The sequence below is a fragment of the Ruditapes philippinarum genome, unplaced genomic scaffold (assembly GCF_026571515.1).
Source record: "Ruditapes philippinarum isolate M1 unplaced genomic scaffold, ASM2657151v2 ctg1_1_1_1_1, whole genome shotgun sequence".
Lineage (NCBI taxonomy): Eukaryota > Metazoa > Mollusca > Bivalvia > Venerida > Veneridae > Ruditapes > Ruditapes philippinarum.
Genome location: NW_026854124.1, coordinates 791,621 through 807,271, shown reverse-complemented (window position 1 = coordinate 807,271; position 15,651 = coordinate 791,621). Strand labels below are relative to the sequence as shown.

Sequence of the window (15,651 nt, the reverse complement as noted above, 5' to 3'; positions counted from 1 at the left end):
ACATTTTTTGTTATAAAATAAGTTATGAAAAGTATGAGATTTACTAATCAATAGTATTTTAATGCTTTAGTTACATTTGTATTTATGTAAAGCTGGGGTTGTGTCTACGTATTTCTAAATATTTTACATCTGAAAATTTTGTAAACTGACTGAAGATATGTAGAAGAATTTTACCACATTACCAAGACATAAGCAAACAATTACCCTGCAGGTATGAACAAAAGGTGTTTTTGGAATTAAAGGACAACTCTTTTCTGATTTTATTGCATTCATACATGATAAATCTTTTATATAAATCTAGTAAACTGTCAATTATTTTGTCACTAACAGTAACACAGTAGTGACAGTTACTGATTTACAACAGTGACTAAGTCAGAAAATGCACAAGTTAATGTGATCTTCAGAAATGATGTATAGGTGGCGCAATAGCTCAGTTGGTTAGACCACTGGCTGTCACTCTTGAGTGAGTTCCCGGGTTCGATCCTGGGTAACACCCTTGGGATTTTTCAGAGACACTCAGTGTTTCCCACCTAACTAGACGTGAACTGGTAAGAAATCCAGGTAATCCTCCCATGTATCAGTGCTATAAACTGGACATGTAAAAGAACCAATGGGTCTTTTCAATAAGAGCTAGGGACTGGTTCCCGCATTCCCTTGTATCTCATAGCTTTCCCTGAAGTGACTAGTCTATAGTCGTGTCTATGTCCCAGCGAGAGGTTTGACATTAATTGAAGATGAAAGATAGATAGGTAGAATTAGCCCCTACCTTTTTAAGTCTAAACCATATTCAGTCTTAAAATAAGGAGTAAATCACCAACTTTGCAGTCAGATGTAACCAATATTTGATACACAAATTCAAGGAATAATGTTCAGACACTCTGGCGTCTGAGCCAGGCCAAAATTGATTGGTACATTACAGGGTTGTGTGTGGTACAATTCGTTATTTAGCTGTTATTATAGATATCTATCTATCTTCCGCTAATGTCAAATCCCTCATGGGGACATGTCTGCGCGTCAAAAATTGCAAAATAGTTTAAAAAAATTGTTTAAAAGAGATAGAAGAATATTTAAAAATGTTAAAAACGGGCTGGAAAACTAGGGTGAGACATGTTCGATGCAAACTAAGGCTGCACTGAACTGCTGTGGGGTAAGAGGTAGGGCAACTGCAGGGGAAGGTGGTTCCAGTGGTATACCGTCCTAGGAAAGAATGAGAATGTAAAATAGTCTGAAGTTGCTGTGAATAACCTATAACATAAGGGATAGCCATGGCCTGATGCTCGGAAGAGGGGTGTGAAATATTCTTCTGTAGGGTTAGCAACCAGACCATGGTGAATCTTAGAGAAGGGATAACACAGCATCTTTACATCTTAGTTCCAGTTTTTGAAGGTTAAGGGAGTGAAGCATGTTCGTGACGCTAGAGGTCTGACCATAATCTAGCTTAATCCACCGGGCTGCTCTTTGGACATTTTTCGATTTGATCTATTTGAGTTTTGGTGTCACCGTGTGGGGAGGACATACTTTGGAAACAAATGCTTCTTTTCAAACTGAATAAATGTAAAATTTTCAAGTAATTATTTTTTTTAAAATAATCTTGGATATTGTAATGCAGAATAACCTTCAACCAATATAATTCATAATATGGAAAAATACTGTTACTGTTATTGGACTCATTCACCAAAAATCCATGAAAAAGTAGTACTTACATCATTAACCCAGTTAAACTGCTAAACTCATAATTATGTACTCTCTACTGATATAAATGATTGGTTTGAAAAGTTGACGCTAAGTCTTGGCAGTTTCTATCAGGTAACAGTTACACGATAGAATAGACCTTGAATATTAGTTGTTATATGCCAGTATACACGTGTGACATCAAAGCAAAACTCTAAAGTAAACATCATTAATAGCTAATTAAGCTACCTAGGAATCACCACATTCAATTGTCAATTAATTAATTGTCTATTTTAATAACTTTTTTTATAATTTAAATTTCAGAGCATTTAAAAAGTTAATAGAAAGATGTCTGAAGATAAGAAACGAGGTGAGGATGCTGTCGAGGATGGTGGGCCAGGTTTAGTGTACATGCCATTTGTCGTGAATGAAGAACTTGTTGATAAACTCAGACTACTCAGTTATGAAACTGAATTTATAAAACCTCTTAATATGAAATCCATGAGCAGGTAATTTTTTCATAGATATTTTTCTATTTATTTTTTATGATAATTTTTTTAGATTTCTTTATTTTAAGTAAGTGTCAAAATGTTACAACTTGATTTTGAGCGTATTTTTGCTACTACCTATGTTTTTTAAGTTTGAGAAACATAAGACAATAAGAAAATATTTAAAACATTTACTTATTTCAGGTGATAAAATGATTCACATAAATTTATTAATAATGTTTTTATCATTACTTCTTTTATGCCATAAAAGACCATTTTTACACAAAAATATTTGGACTGGTTAATGAAATCTTCCTTTTTAGTGTTTTTTTCCAACAGTTTCATCAATTTGGAAAATGCCTGTATTTGGCTTTTATTGTATGCAGTCTATTGTATGCAAACAATCTAAAGAAAGAAATCCCATAAAAGATAGCTTTGAATAACTGGGAAAGAAATTTAAAATACTAAATAGCTTCAAATTAGTTTGTACTGATGCAACTTACTTCATGCTGAGATATACATTTATACTTTCATGTGTCTAACAATACATATGGAAGTGATATATATGAAAAGTCAAGTAACTCAAGTTCAGCATGAAATTTAGCTATTGGTTTTCCAAGTTGAAGATAAACTGATCAGATCTGTAAATCATGTGAATCATTTTGTTTTCAGGCATTATTTTGCTATTGCTACTAACCCAGGAGAACAGTTCTTCATGTTCACATCACTAGCAGCTTGGCTGTTAAGAACAGCTGGGAAGAACTTTGAACAACCACAGGAGGTTTGTGTTATTACGTATTTAGTATTTTGACTACACTTACACAGGCAGGTTTTTACTGGGAGCCAATTTTTTGCGGGAGAAATTGCGTGCCCATATTTTGTTTTCAAATAAGGCAATCATCTTAGACATTGAAAGCAATTATAAAATACATGTTTCAGTGGTAAAAATATATGAAAGTAACATAACCTTTCTTCTTGACAAAAGTGTCTTCCCATTCAAAACCAATGTTGCAATTTAATCAGAGAAAGATAATCTTCATATGGCATACAAATATCTGGTTGAATTAAAAATTATATTTATCTTGATAAATAAGCCATATACCATTCATTATTTAATAAAATGTTTCTTTTTTATGCACTTTCTTTCAGAATTGTGTTTTTATTACTTCAGCTTTATGATTAATAATTTATGTATGTTCTTTATCTTAAATTATAGTATGATGATCCTAATGCAACAATATCAAGTATCATTGCAGAAGTTAAAAGATTTGTAAGTTGATTTTTTTGTGTTTATATAGCATTCACCCTTGTATCCCTGCACATATCCCCCTTTTATACCAACACTCCTTCCTCTTTTTCCCCGTAGAAGGCTTTCCCTGACTATAGTTTACTTACTAAATCATAAATGGCAAAGTTATGTACCTGTATACTTTATTATTATAGAAATTGATAGACTTACAGTATATTTTTAAGCCTTGTGGCCCAAAATTGAATGCTGTGTTTTGCCGGTAACTCTGTTTTAGGGTCCTAGTTCAGTTAGATTATTTCAGACAATATGTCATCATTTGTTCACATACATAAGTCAGTTTAACACTTGATTAGCATAATATTTTGAATTTTTGATTTTTTATGTTTTTCTTTTCCCCTGAATAATATGAATAATAGCTTTCTTTATGTAGAAAAGTTATGTTAGAGTTTATGCATATTCTGGTAAATTTTCAGTTTTACTAACCTATTCATTATATTATGATATTATTATGATATTATAGATGTATTTCATTTATAAATCATGGTTTATTCATTTCATTCTAATTAATTTTTACAAAATCATGGTTTACCTGGCATTATAAAGTTTCCATATGCTGTTTGTGTTAGTGAAGGATTTAACATACATGAAAAATAGTACATGTTCTGGTTCTTTTAACAAAATATATACTTATGAACAAACAAGAAATATTTAAATGTGATTAAAGTTCCGTGTACAGTGATCAAATAAGCAGTGTTCAAATAAAGAAAAAAAATAACAAAAAAGAACACAAAAAATATTAAAAATGTTATATGACAGTAAGAAAATCTATAAAAAATGTTATAAGTCAGTTGTTTCCATTAATTATAACTACTTTAAAAATAAAGCATATTCTATTTTATTGCAGAAAAAGCCCCCAAAAAATGTATCAATAATTTATTTCTAATTATCTCCCTTTAGTTGCAGAAAATAATTTTTGTTAAACTCTCCAATATCAGTGAGAATGCTTTCTATGAAACATAACGTTGACGATTCTTGATTAATGCTGTAGATTTTATCATTTAAGAGTATCTTCATTTATGCAGTATATTTATCATTTGAAAGCATTAAATTTTTTACGTACAGGGACTTTAAACTTGTATAAATGATTGTTTTAATACTAAATCTATGTCCACCAAAGTATATGTCACATTATTCTACAATGTTATATTATTTCTATCATACAGTACTAAAATATTTTCATTATCGTACCATTCTTTCTCTTAAACAAAGGGTCAAAAGACCCAGAAATCTGGTAGCAATGATAAATGCGAAGTTATAGTTATTAATGTAAGTATAACTAGATTGCCACCATTTAAACATTTTATATTTGTTATCATCATTTTAAGCATATTTTACTAGAAGATTAAGATAATTTACCAATTTTTATGCTCCCAAAAGGGAGAGCATATAGTCGCCGCTTTGTCTGTCCTTCCGTATGATTGTTCGTACATCTGATTTTCTTGTCCAGTACACAACTCTGAAACTACAAGAGGTATAAACAAGAAACTTTGTGGTTAGATAGATCTCATTGAGTAGAAGTGCAGTGCATTTGATTTCACTGTGAACTTTGTTTGGAACAAAACTCTGAAACTACAGGAGATATCAACAAGAAACTACTTCTATGTGTCCAACACCTATTCAGGGAGCATCACCTAGTTCAACCAGCTCTTGTGATCTAATGTTTTCGACATCCTTCATTCATAATGTAGAACGATATGTGTGTGAATGTTAACTTGTAAAAGTGTTGTCAGAACTGTTGTTTTCCAAGTTAATTGTGAAAGCTCCTACTTGTAAAGGTCACTGGTTTCTGAAACACCAGCTCCTCACTGCTTTTCATTGAAATCCTGTTAGAATTCCTTTCCAACTAGCATATCGAGCTCCAAAAGTTCTTCTACGGTATCTGGTCTGCCAGAAAATACTGCAGAGAGGTGCTACTCAAGCCTTTCTCCAATTTCTCTGGAAAAGTTGCCATAATACCTTTATTGTTTTTGGTGTTATTTGAAACCCAACCTCAAAAAAGTTACTTGTGTTTTGAGAGTGATGTTTGATATTCATGTAACAGGTGAAGGAAGGAATGCTAAATTTGCATGCTAAACAAAAAAGCAATGTAAAATAAATCATTTATGCTATAGATCATCCATACTTTTTCATGTTATGAAATTGGCTTTTGTTGTAATGAATTAAAACCATTTTGTGGGTACTAAAACTGTTTACAATGTAAAAAAGACAGTTAAGAAATAACTGGTAGACCTTTTAATGGATAGTATATTGACTACCCTGGTGTACATGTATGTTATGTTGTACTCCCTTCCCTTGTTTCTAGGCATTTGATTATAATCTAGTCAGATATTGTTGTGAAATCTGGGGTTTGATTTCTATTTCTTTAATATACCTCTGACACCAAAAAAAACAACAAAAACAACAACAACAAAAAACAAAAAATAATCATGGAGCCAGGAGGGTTATTATATTTTATTACTATATATTGGTGTTTGGTTTGTACTGAAAAACAAAGTATAAGATATTTGATTGGTGGCTATTTTTAGCTTTTAGAAGACTGGCAAATAAATGGATTTTGGCAAAAAACTATTTCACAGAACTAAACTTCAGCTACTGATTATAAAACTTCAATTTTCAATGTCTATAAAAAAGTGCCTGATTTCAAAGGCAGTAGTTTTTATTTGCCTCTTTTCATAAAACTAAAAGAGTGTTGTTTTCAGTCCTTAATTTTGTTGTTTAAAATAAAGATTTATGATTACTCAATATTTGAGTTTACAGAACATTTCCATTTATTTGCCAGTTTACTTGAATTCACTACCATAGCATGCATAGATTTAATGCATGTAAGACTTAGAGCTATGTCTTTAATCTAGATAAATATTTTAATGTTTAGAAAGGAACAGAGAAAATTGTAATTTTGTAGATTTGGAAAGAAAATGAGCTAAATAGATAGAATATTAGAATGTAGTGAATTGTTTGAAGGTGTGCACTAAGCATAGAGAAATGAAACACATGGGATGGTGTTTTAAGATGTGCATGCATAATTATAATTTAAGTGGATAGTCATGTATATCCAGTTTCTGAATAATTTGGGCCAACCTTGTTGACACTACAGTTTTGCAGTGTTAGGTCATAACTTTGGTTCTTGAGGTTGAAAACTTGGCATGGACAGATATACCGTAAAATTCCTATTAAACGCCCCCAGGGGCTAAACATTTTTCAAAAGGGGGGCTATTATTACAATACAGTTTTTCTAAATCCAAAAATCACTGTAAATACATTTAGTGTTAGCAAGATTAAAAAGTGTTAAGGTTTTAAAGATCATATTATAAATATTTGTGTTTACTATAAATTTTTAAAAATACTATGGATTCTGAATGATTTGAATAAAAATTATGGCTTTAATTAATTATGAGTTCAGCACTGATAAGTAGATTGTTTTCCTTATCAAAAGGCCTGGGGGGGGGCATTTATTAGGAATTTTACGGTATGTATGGTTGGAAGTAATACATGTAAGGCCAATATCTGAAAAAAGTGATGTGCCTCCGAAGCATCAAAGCCAGCAAAATTACATAAAAATTGCATCATTTGCAACAGAAGTTAGTTTGTTTTGTGAAGAGTACTTGATAGAAACTAACTTCAGTTTTGACTAAATATTTACTAAATGTGTACTTTATACTCAACTAACTTCATAATTTGATCTATTTAAAGCATTACAATTTTAAAATTTTGTTGTCAAGGGGCCAGAAGTACACAGTCTGGTTACTAGTATTGTATTCTGTTTGCGTTACAAAGTATTTGTTACTTTGATATTACTTGATTATCCTGAAGGAGCAGAGTTTGAATTATGTTATATAAACAAGGCACTTCACATCTGGTATAAATAGGTATTTTTGAAATTGGTGGAAGGTATACAATAAATTTTCAAATAGGATAACAGATAATGAACTTCAAAAACAGGCTTTTTACAGATTACTGTGTTTTTTTATATTGATCTATTACAAACTGTAAAACTGATAGGAAATACAAACTTCTTCAAGAAGCTAAATATGGATTCAGATCTCCATGGCTGAGTGCTTTAAGTCACCAACCAAAAATCCTGCCAGGATCTTTGGATTCTTTCATTATTATGACCTTTTGACCTTTACAATGTTGGTGGTGAATAAAAACCAACACAAAAATACCCCCCCCCCCCATATAAGGTACTAACTTTTGACTAAATTGAGTAAGATTTTTTAATTTTTCTGGATTATTTTGAATTCTTTATTACTTGTGTTAACAAAAAATTTTAGTATAGACTTTTAATGAGATTTTAAAGAAAATTCACAAAATACTTCTCATATTATTTTGATATTCAGCTTGCAATGATGATAATGTGTTTTAAAATGTTTACTTTTAAGTTCAATACAAAATATTTCAAGACATAAAATAGGACAGTGACAATTTTAAAATGAAGAAGCCATATTGAATTGTTCATAAAAATCATCACTCTATGTAAGATTGCTTTTTACAGATTTAGCTAAATGGTCTACTGAATATGTACTTTAGATTTGGATTTTATATTATGTCTTCAGAATTACTCAGTGGATTTCCCTCCATCCAAGTTGAAGCAAGGTTGTGGAGAACATTGTCTGTATGTACTGGACAGACTGGCTGACGAGGCCCTGAAACATACAAACTTCAGATGGGGAAGGTATGTCATGCAAAAGTTGTATTATTTTTTCGTGAACATCATACATGTATAAAATATAGGTTGAAGAATCTCTGAAAATATAATAAACTTATTATTTTCCATTTTTATAGCACTAAATAAGTTGTGGTTTTTATGTTGTTTATGCTGATTGATAAACACATCAAGGTACTGATCCCCTTGAAATTTCATCAACATTGTTCTCTCACATTGCATTTATAATTATTCATTATATCTTTGTCCCTTTACATCTATTTTTATGCCCCCACAGAGTGGGAGCATATAGCTTTGCACTTGTCCGTCCATCCGTCCTTCCGTAAGTCCGTCCGTCCCGAAATCTTGTGAACACAACTCCTCTTAAACCGGATGGCAGATTTTGCTTAAACTTCCAGGGATGAAGAACCTTAATGTGTAGATGGTAGTAAAGGAAGGAATTTTTGCTGCGACCAAATTTAACAGAATTATGGCCCTTTGTTGATTTTTTCACTATATACTATGTAGAAATTTTGTGAACGCAACTCCTCTTAAACCGGATGACAGATTTTGCTTTAACTTCCAGGGATGAACAACCTTAATGTGTAGATGGTAGTAAAGGAAGGAATTTTCGCTGCGACCAAATTTAACAGAATTATGGCCCTTTGTTGATTTTTAGTTTTCAACTTGTGGCACATGTAGTCCAAAAAATATTTGACCTAGAGTCATAAGATTGACAGAACAGTGGCGTGTGGGGGCATCCGTGTCCTATGGACACATTTCTAGTTAAAGACTCTGTTATGCTGAACTCTGTCTAAGAAACTCTCCTGCCCTTTTGACTGTTTCAGTACAATAGGTCATGAAATATTCTTTGCTAATATTTGTATCATGGTGAGTGAAAGTTTCAAAACATTTTCTATTATTTTGTAACAGACCTGAGTATCCCGAGGAAGAATTGGAGGAGGAAAATATTGTAGAAGATGATGCTGAACTGACATTAAATAAAGTTGAAGATAATATATTTGGGGTAAGTTTACTGACATTAAAAATAGTTGAAGATAATATATTTGGAGTAGATTAGATTAACTGAAATCAAATAAAGTTGAAAAAAGTGTTTTGTTGGTAAAAGTCAGATTTTACTGACAGATAGTGTTGAAGATACATTTGTTATATGTTTTGTGTTGGTTACTCCAATGGAAAGAGCTTTACATTGTCATTTTCGATGTCACTTCCTTTCTGAATATTATGATAACAAAGTAAAATCTATTTTTAGATGCATGACGATGATGAGGAGTTTGAAGATGATGAACCAATGATGGACCTTGAGGGTCTGAGAAAACTAAATCTTAAGGTATGAGTTGTAGATTTCTGAATGTAAAATGAAACAATTTGATAAATTTTGTTGTTGCATTACTTCAGTTCCGCTGTAACTCGTCATTCTTGTTCTAAGAACAACACAATGTAATGATTTCACTGAAATTGTCATATTTTGATAAGGGCTAAAAGGCCAAAATGTAAATAAAGACGCACAAGTGATAATAGTCTGTGTAACATATTTTAATCAGTATGTATTACATCAGTGACATATTTATATTTAAATTAAAATTTGTTGACATAATCAAATGATTATGAAATTTTCTCCATTGTTATTTTACTTGGTTATACTGATCACTGAATTACCTAAGTATAATGTCATAATAACAATGAACAGAATTAGTCTAGTGGTTTACATGTCTGTCTCTCAGTCGAGACATTCTTTGTTCAAGCCTTTTTCGGGTCATGCCTATATTTTTCTGCATAATTACACCAGTACTGCTTAATTTCGGAAGCTAACTGAAGAGTGGTTGATATAACCTTCAAGATTTTAATACAGTCAGGTTCAAATAAGTACCATGTGTTAAAATCAAGCAAAAATGAATTGTTCGAAATGCAAAGTCCATTGCAAACTATATTCAGGGTGACGTTTAGAATTATTTTTAAAAAAAAACAACAACAAAAGATAAGTTTGTTATTTTATCAGTCCAATGACGAGAAATCTAAGCCAGAAGAGATCATGGAATCTACGACAGATGCTGCTGACTGGAAACTTGAAGTAGAGAGAGTTTTACCACAGCTTAAAGTTACCATTAGAACTGATAATAAGGTAGGCCTTCTTTACTAAAATTAAATCTTGGAAATATGTTACTTATAGACCACTTGTTCTCTTCCACAAAAAAATAAAGTTGTAAAGCATCTTCTCAGTATAAACACCCATTTATAATCTAGCTGGATAGCTTCATTATTATTGTCACCTTAGTGCAGTAATGGGAGTTATATAAGGAGTTAACCTGTTATTGCACTTAGGTGACAATATGTTAGTCCCCATCAGGATTCTTAGGAGAATGTGACTTAAAGACAGTGACTGTGGTGGCCTCTATACAGCATCTTCAACTTCATTCGTCTTCTGTCACTTATTCATTTGGTTTATGTGAAGAAGTTGTCAGATAATTAGGTCAGTACTTCCATATTACATAGAAACATATGTGAGCTAAACATCTAACTGATGTGTAACAAAATAATGTAGAAACAGGTGATGTACCTGAAACAAGAATGCAAGTGTTTGACATATGGTTGTTTGTTTTCATAGATTTTAAAAATGTCATTTTGCAGTATTTGCAAACGGAATAAAGTACATAACAATAAATAAAGTAAGTAATAATTATGCTCCCTGACAAGTATTTCATAAATACTGTATTTCAATCTTAAAATTCACAAAGATGGTACTAAATTTGAAAAGACCATTTCATAAAATCTGTGTTGGAAAAAGATTATGAAAACTTAACTATGTTGTAATATTTAGGACTGGCGTGTTCATGTGGAACAAATGCATCAACACAAAGAGGGGATAGAAACGTCACTGATCGAGACCAAGTCATACCTTGATAAACTCCACGATGAGATCACACGTACACTAGAGAAGATAAATAGTCGAGAGAAATACATAAATAACCAGCTAGAGCACCATCTGGTGGAGTTTAGAGGAGCACAAGACAGTCTCGCAGAAACGAAAGAGAGATATAGACAAGCCAGTGGTGGGGTCACTGAGAGGTCAAGGTTATTGGCAGAGGTAGGATTTATGGTTTATAAGGTTTAGCAGAATAATTAGAAAAAAAATAAATGAAATTTTACCAAAGCCCCGAAATATGGCTTAAATATAATGTCAGAAAAAAGTTTCAAATGTAATGGTCACAGATTTAGTTTTACGTTCTTTCAGTTGCTTTGCATGAAGAGTTCTTCTTTGAATTTCAATGTTTTCAATTGAAAGCATTTGCTTTAATCCTTCCATCTAAAGAATTTAAAGTCTGTAACATAATATGGTTGAAATTTAAAAAGTCTAAATAAAGTACATTATATGGTTGAAATTTAAAAAGTCTAGATAATGTACATTAGATGGTTGAAATTTAAAAAGTCTAGATAATGTACATTATATGGTTGAAATTTAAAAAGTCTAGATAATATACATTATATGGTTGAAATTTAAAAAGTCTAGATAATGTACATTATATGGTTGAAATTTAAAAGTCTAGATAATGTACATTATATGGTTGAAATTTAAAAAGTCTAGATAATGTACATTATATGGTTGAAATTTAAAAAGTCTAGATAATGTACATTATATGGTTGAAATTTAAAAAGTCTAGATAATGTAAATGGTTTATTCGAGAGACCGCGAAATGTCTTTGGAAACTAAAATTTTACATAACTTTTAAGTACATGTAGTCATTGATATATGATATTTTACTGTATGTCACAATACAGTAAAACTTATGAACAAATGCCAAAAAGTTGAAAGTGTAAAAAAAACTGTTTGTGGCAAGTGACAATATTTGGTAGCAACCTTTAGTTCAGGTTTGATTGTGTTTATATGTATATATCTATTTATAGGTAACTGAGGAATTAGAGAAAGTTAAAATGGAAATGGAGGACAGGGGTAGCAGTATGACTGATGGAGGTAACATTATGTATACATTCTTATCATTGAAATGCCTTACAAACTATTTAATTATTACTTTAGCCAGTTTTATGACGATGGTAGTTATAGGCCACCTTATTGTACAATATAACTATTACTAAATATGTTTTCCCACATGGGACCTGAATTTTTTGACATTCTGCTATTCAGAAAATTGGGTGACTTATGCTACCCAGGCATTGACACCTGTTGATCAGGTATATATAAAAATTAAATGAAGCACAATTATGTACTTCACATATTGGTCATTATATAATATGCTTAAATATCAACATAACAAATGCATTTCAAGTTGCTATGAAAGTAATAGAAGAAGTTGTAATGTACATTGGCAGGCTCTAATTTTCCATAGACTAAATTACTTAATTGTAATATAGTTTGAGACATGTTATTTATCGTTGATTGTACTTATTAGTTAACATACACTATAAAGCTGCAAAAGCTACAAAATGCAAAAATAATCAAGATGTAAGATATTAATTCTAACACTTTATGTATTTTGCAGCTCCTCTGGTGAAAATCAAGCAGTCAATCACACAGTTAAAGAAGGAGAATACACAGATGGATATCCGTCAAGGAGTTGTAGAACATATTCTCTTACAAGCGAAACTTAAAGACAAAACTTCACAAAACAAGCAGGCCCATTCAACTAACCCTTCCTCTTCTCAATATCCAGCATCATATTAATTTAAACCATTATACAAACAAACTAGTTGTGATCAAGTAACTGCTACCAGATTGTTTCCATGTGCAGATAGTAAATTTACAGTCAGCTATTAGTTGTAGCTCAATGAATATCAGTTGTTTTAATGTACAATTAGTTTTGTACAGTTTACAATTAGTTGTGTACAGTGTACACTTAGTTGAAGTAACAGTTTAATGTACATCTACAACTAGTTGTGTACAATACACAGTAAGTTATAGAAAAAGAACTACCTGGTGTACACATTGTGCAACTAGGTATTCACTTCTATCTTAACTGTTGCATTTACAGCTGATTCTCTAAAATAATTTACTTCTAGCAACTTCTTGTTTTTGATTTACAACTGGTTAAGCATAGTTGTCCTTACTGTGATAGACAAAACCACCTCTCTCATTATTGGATCTGATAATTATATCCATGAAATTCGTATCTTTGTAATATTGAAAAAGTGATGTCGAATATTTTTTGTTTTACTTAAAAAATGTCCTTATATATAAATCTGACAATACCCATGTATTAAAGTAATTATGAAATTTTTATTTTTTTGATGGATCTGTAACAAAAGAATCTAGGTGTGTACTGAACTGGATTTTATTCTTTTGAAAATTCAGCATTAATTGAAGTTCATTTTGTGTCCCTTAAAAGTACTTTCTTTTGATTTTCAAAAAGCTCAACTTTATTACATGGTAAAGTTACAACCTCTACAGGAAAAAACCATTTTGGAGACAAAATGATTTTGGTCTTTGCTGAGAGGTGTTGCTCTAGGAGAGATCAAATTATCTAGAATTCTTTTGAAGGAATTGATATGGTTGTTATATAGAGGTTATTGCTCTACAGAGGGTCACTCTGCAGAGGTTATACTGTACTATAAGTTCTCTACTGACATGTTTTACGTAGCATTGAAGAATCGTACTCCGTCCAAATTATCTTGATTGTGCTTTAAGTAAGTAAAATTAAAATGTTGTGTATATTTGTATGTATTTATTTATTTTGTTAAGATTATTTTTTTGGATGTCCACTTTTCAATAGATATATATAATGAACATGTTGTAACTCTTGTCGATGAATAGCTGTAATTGAAAATCCATAAATCAGTAGGTAACCGTGTATTTTTACACATTTATAAAACAAAGTATTGTCAGTCAATGGTTTTTATGAAGATTTTGAGTAAAATTTTTTTCTCCTTGCAATGCAATAATGAAATATAAGAATACATTCTGAAGAAAGATTATCACTTTGTCCAAAAATTTCAAAGTTGTTGCCCCTTAACAAGATTAATTTTTTACAAGAAATTTGACTGGAATTATTTTTTGAAGAATTTTTTGGTACTATGAAACCTTACTGCAAGACCATTACATGAAATGTTTTCAAATTGTTGGTCTCTGCAAATGTATGTACATGTCCGTTAATTTGACTAGCATTCCAAATATTGAATTGATTTAGATATATTTTATAATTGAATAAACATTGAAATCTTTACAGTTGTTTATTATCACTATTTTCTGCCGAGATTTTTTTAAAATGATGACGGTATAACTTAAATGGCAAAGAACAAACTTAAACACATGTTACCTTGTTTGTTTTGTTGGGTTGCAATCACACCTATGGTGACCCTTCAGCTATACTGGCGAGTGGAAAATGTTTGGTGCCCATGGTGCATAATTTATGGTTAGAGCGGCACTCTTACCTGCCATAAGCTAGCTAAATAGCTTATCAAAAGACCCACAGTGATTAGGGGCACCTGATTTGAAGACCTGCGTCCATAACCACTCAGCCATGGAAGCCCTGCATGTTAATTTGTCGCGTAATTTTTATGTTCAGTAGTGTAGAAGTTAATCTGCTTGCTTATAAAGAGCTTGTCGTAGATAACGCAGCAGTCCCCCACCACTGGGCACCAGTGTAATATTGTCTGATTGCCTTAGTATCTCAACCAATATAAATGCAGATCTTGACTTTAAAGAATTTGTTTTGGGTTTTTTTATTCAGGAACAAATGTTAACTTTTTGAGTAATCACAGGATGTCTTATCAGTTACATATCCAATATTACAATTTAGGTGACCATAGCTAGCAGAATTTTTTCAGTGACGAAAAACATTAATATGCCATAGATAATCTCCATATGGACCCACATACAAAGAATGATCAACCTAGCTTTAGCACTTTTTTAATTACATGTATTTGTATTATTGCAGTATCTAAATTTCTTTGGACAATGAAAAAAAAATTAAAATGACATGAATAATCTTCATATGATATCCATATACCAAGTATCATCAACCACATACAAAGTTTCATCAATAAAGTTTTTGTACTTTTTGAGTTATTGCAGGTTCTTTGAACTGACTGAATGAAAGACAGATAATGGGTGAAAAAATGAAAATGATGTCATTGTGCATAATTTCCGTATGGAAAGTTTTTGTTCTTTTTGAGTTACTGCAGGATTGCAATTTCTTTTGGCAGAAAGATGAACATGTGAAAAAATTAAAATGACATGAATAACCACCAAATGGCCCTCTTTCTACATACCAAGTTTCATCAACCTAGCTGTTAAACAATTTGAGTTATGGCAGGATCCAGATATCTTTGGATGGACAAGCATGACAGATAGATGGACATCAGTCTTTCAATTATTTTGATACTTTTTTGGTTTATCAAGTCTGCCAAGTATATGTAGCTCTACACTATTTAATACTATCCATTTACAGAGTACTGCATCATTGTAGCATATCATAGACATTTTGTTCATGCCTTTATGAAACCATATAAAATTAATGCATGCAGGGTATCTAAGGTTTTCCTTCACCAATAAAGCAGAAAATTGGCCA

General features: G+C 31.4%; 1 protein-coding gene across 2 annotated transcripts; it reads left to right on the top strand.

The window, feature by feature from the left end:
• The first annotated feature begins 67 nt into the window (after window positions 1–67).
• LOC132739030 (intraflagellar transport protein 57 homolog) lies at window positions 68–14,302 on the top strand. Of its 2 annotated transcripts, XM_060726677.1 has the most exons (12): window positions 68–211; window positions 1,996–2,180; window positions 2,832–2,940; window positions 3,376–3,429; window positions 4,678–4,734; window positions 8,022–8,140; window positions 9,044–9,137; window positions 9,384–9,461; window positions 10,131–10,253; window positions 10,950–11,216; window positions 12,035–12,101; window positions 12,628–14,302. In XM_060726677.1, the coding sequence occupies exons 2-12, from the start codon at window positions 2,020–2,022 to the stop codon at window positions 12,807–12,809; spliced, it is 1,311 nt and encodes a 436-aa protein (XP_060582660.1). In that variant the 5' UTR covers window positions 68–211; window positions 1,996–2,019; the 3' UTR covers window positions 12,810–14,302. The 2 variants fall into 2 exon arrangements, with proteins under 2 accessions (XP_060582660.1, XP_060582662.1); XM_060726679.1 differs by lacking the exon at window positions 4,678–4,734 and having other exon boundaries at window positions 69–211.
• Window positions 14,303–15,651: the final 1,349 nt, after the last annotated feature.

What these genes read in the sequence shown, in the direction of transcription:
- LOC132739030 (XM_060726677.1), top strand. Translation starts at nt 2,020, where the DNA reads ATGTCTGAAGATAAGAAACGAGGTGAGGATGCTGTCGAGGATGGTGGG. An exon ending in TGAGAAAACTAAATCTTAAG is followed by an intron (nt 9,462 to 10,130) that starts GTATGAGTTGTA and finishes TTATTTTATCAG; the next exon opens with TCCAATGACGAGAAATCTAA. An exon ending in GGTCAAGGTTATTGGCAGAG is followed by an intron (nt 11,217 to 12,034) that starts GTAGGATTTATG and finishes ATCTATTTATAG; the next exon opens with GTAACTGAGGAATTAGAGAA.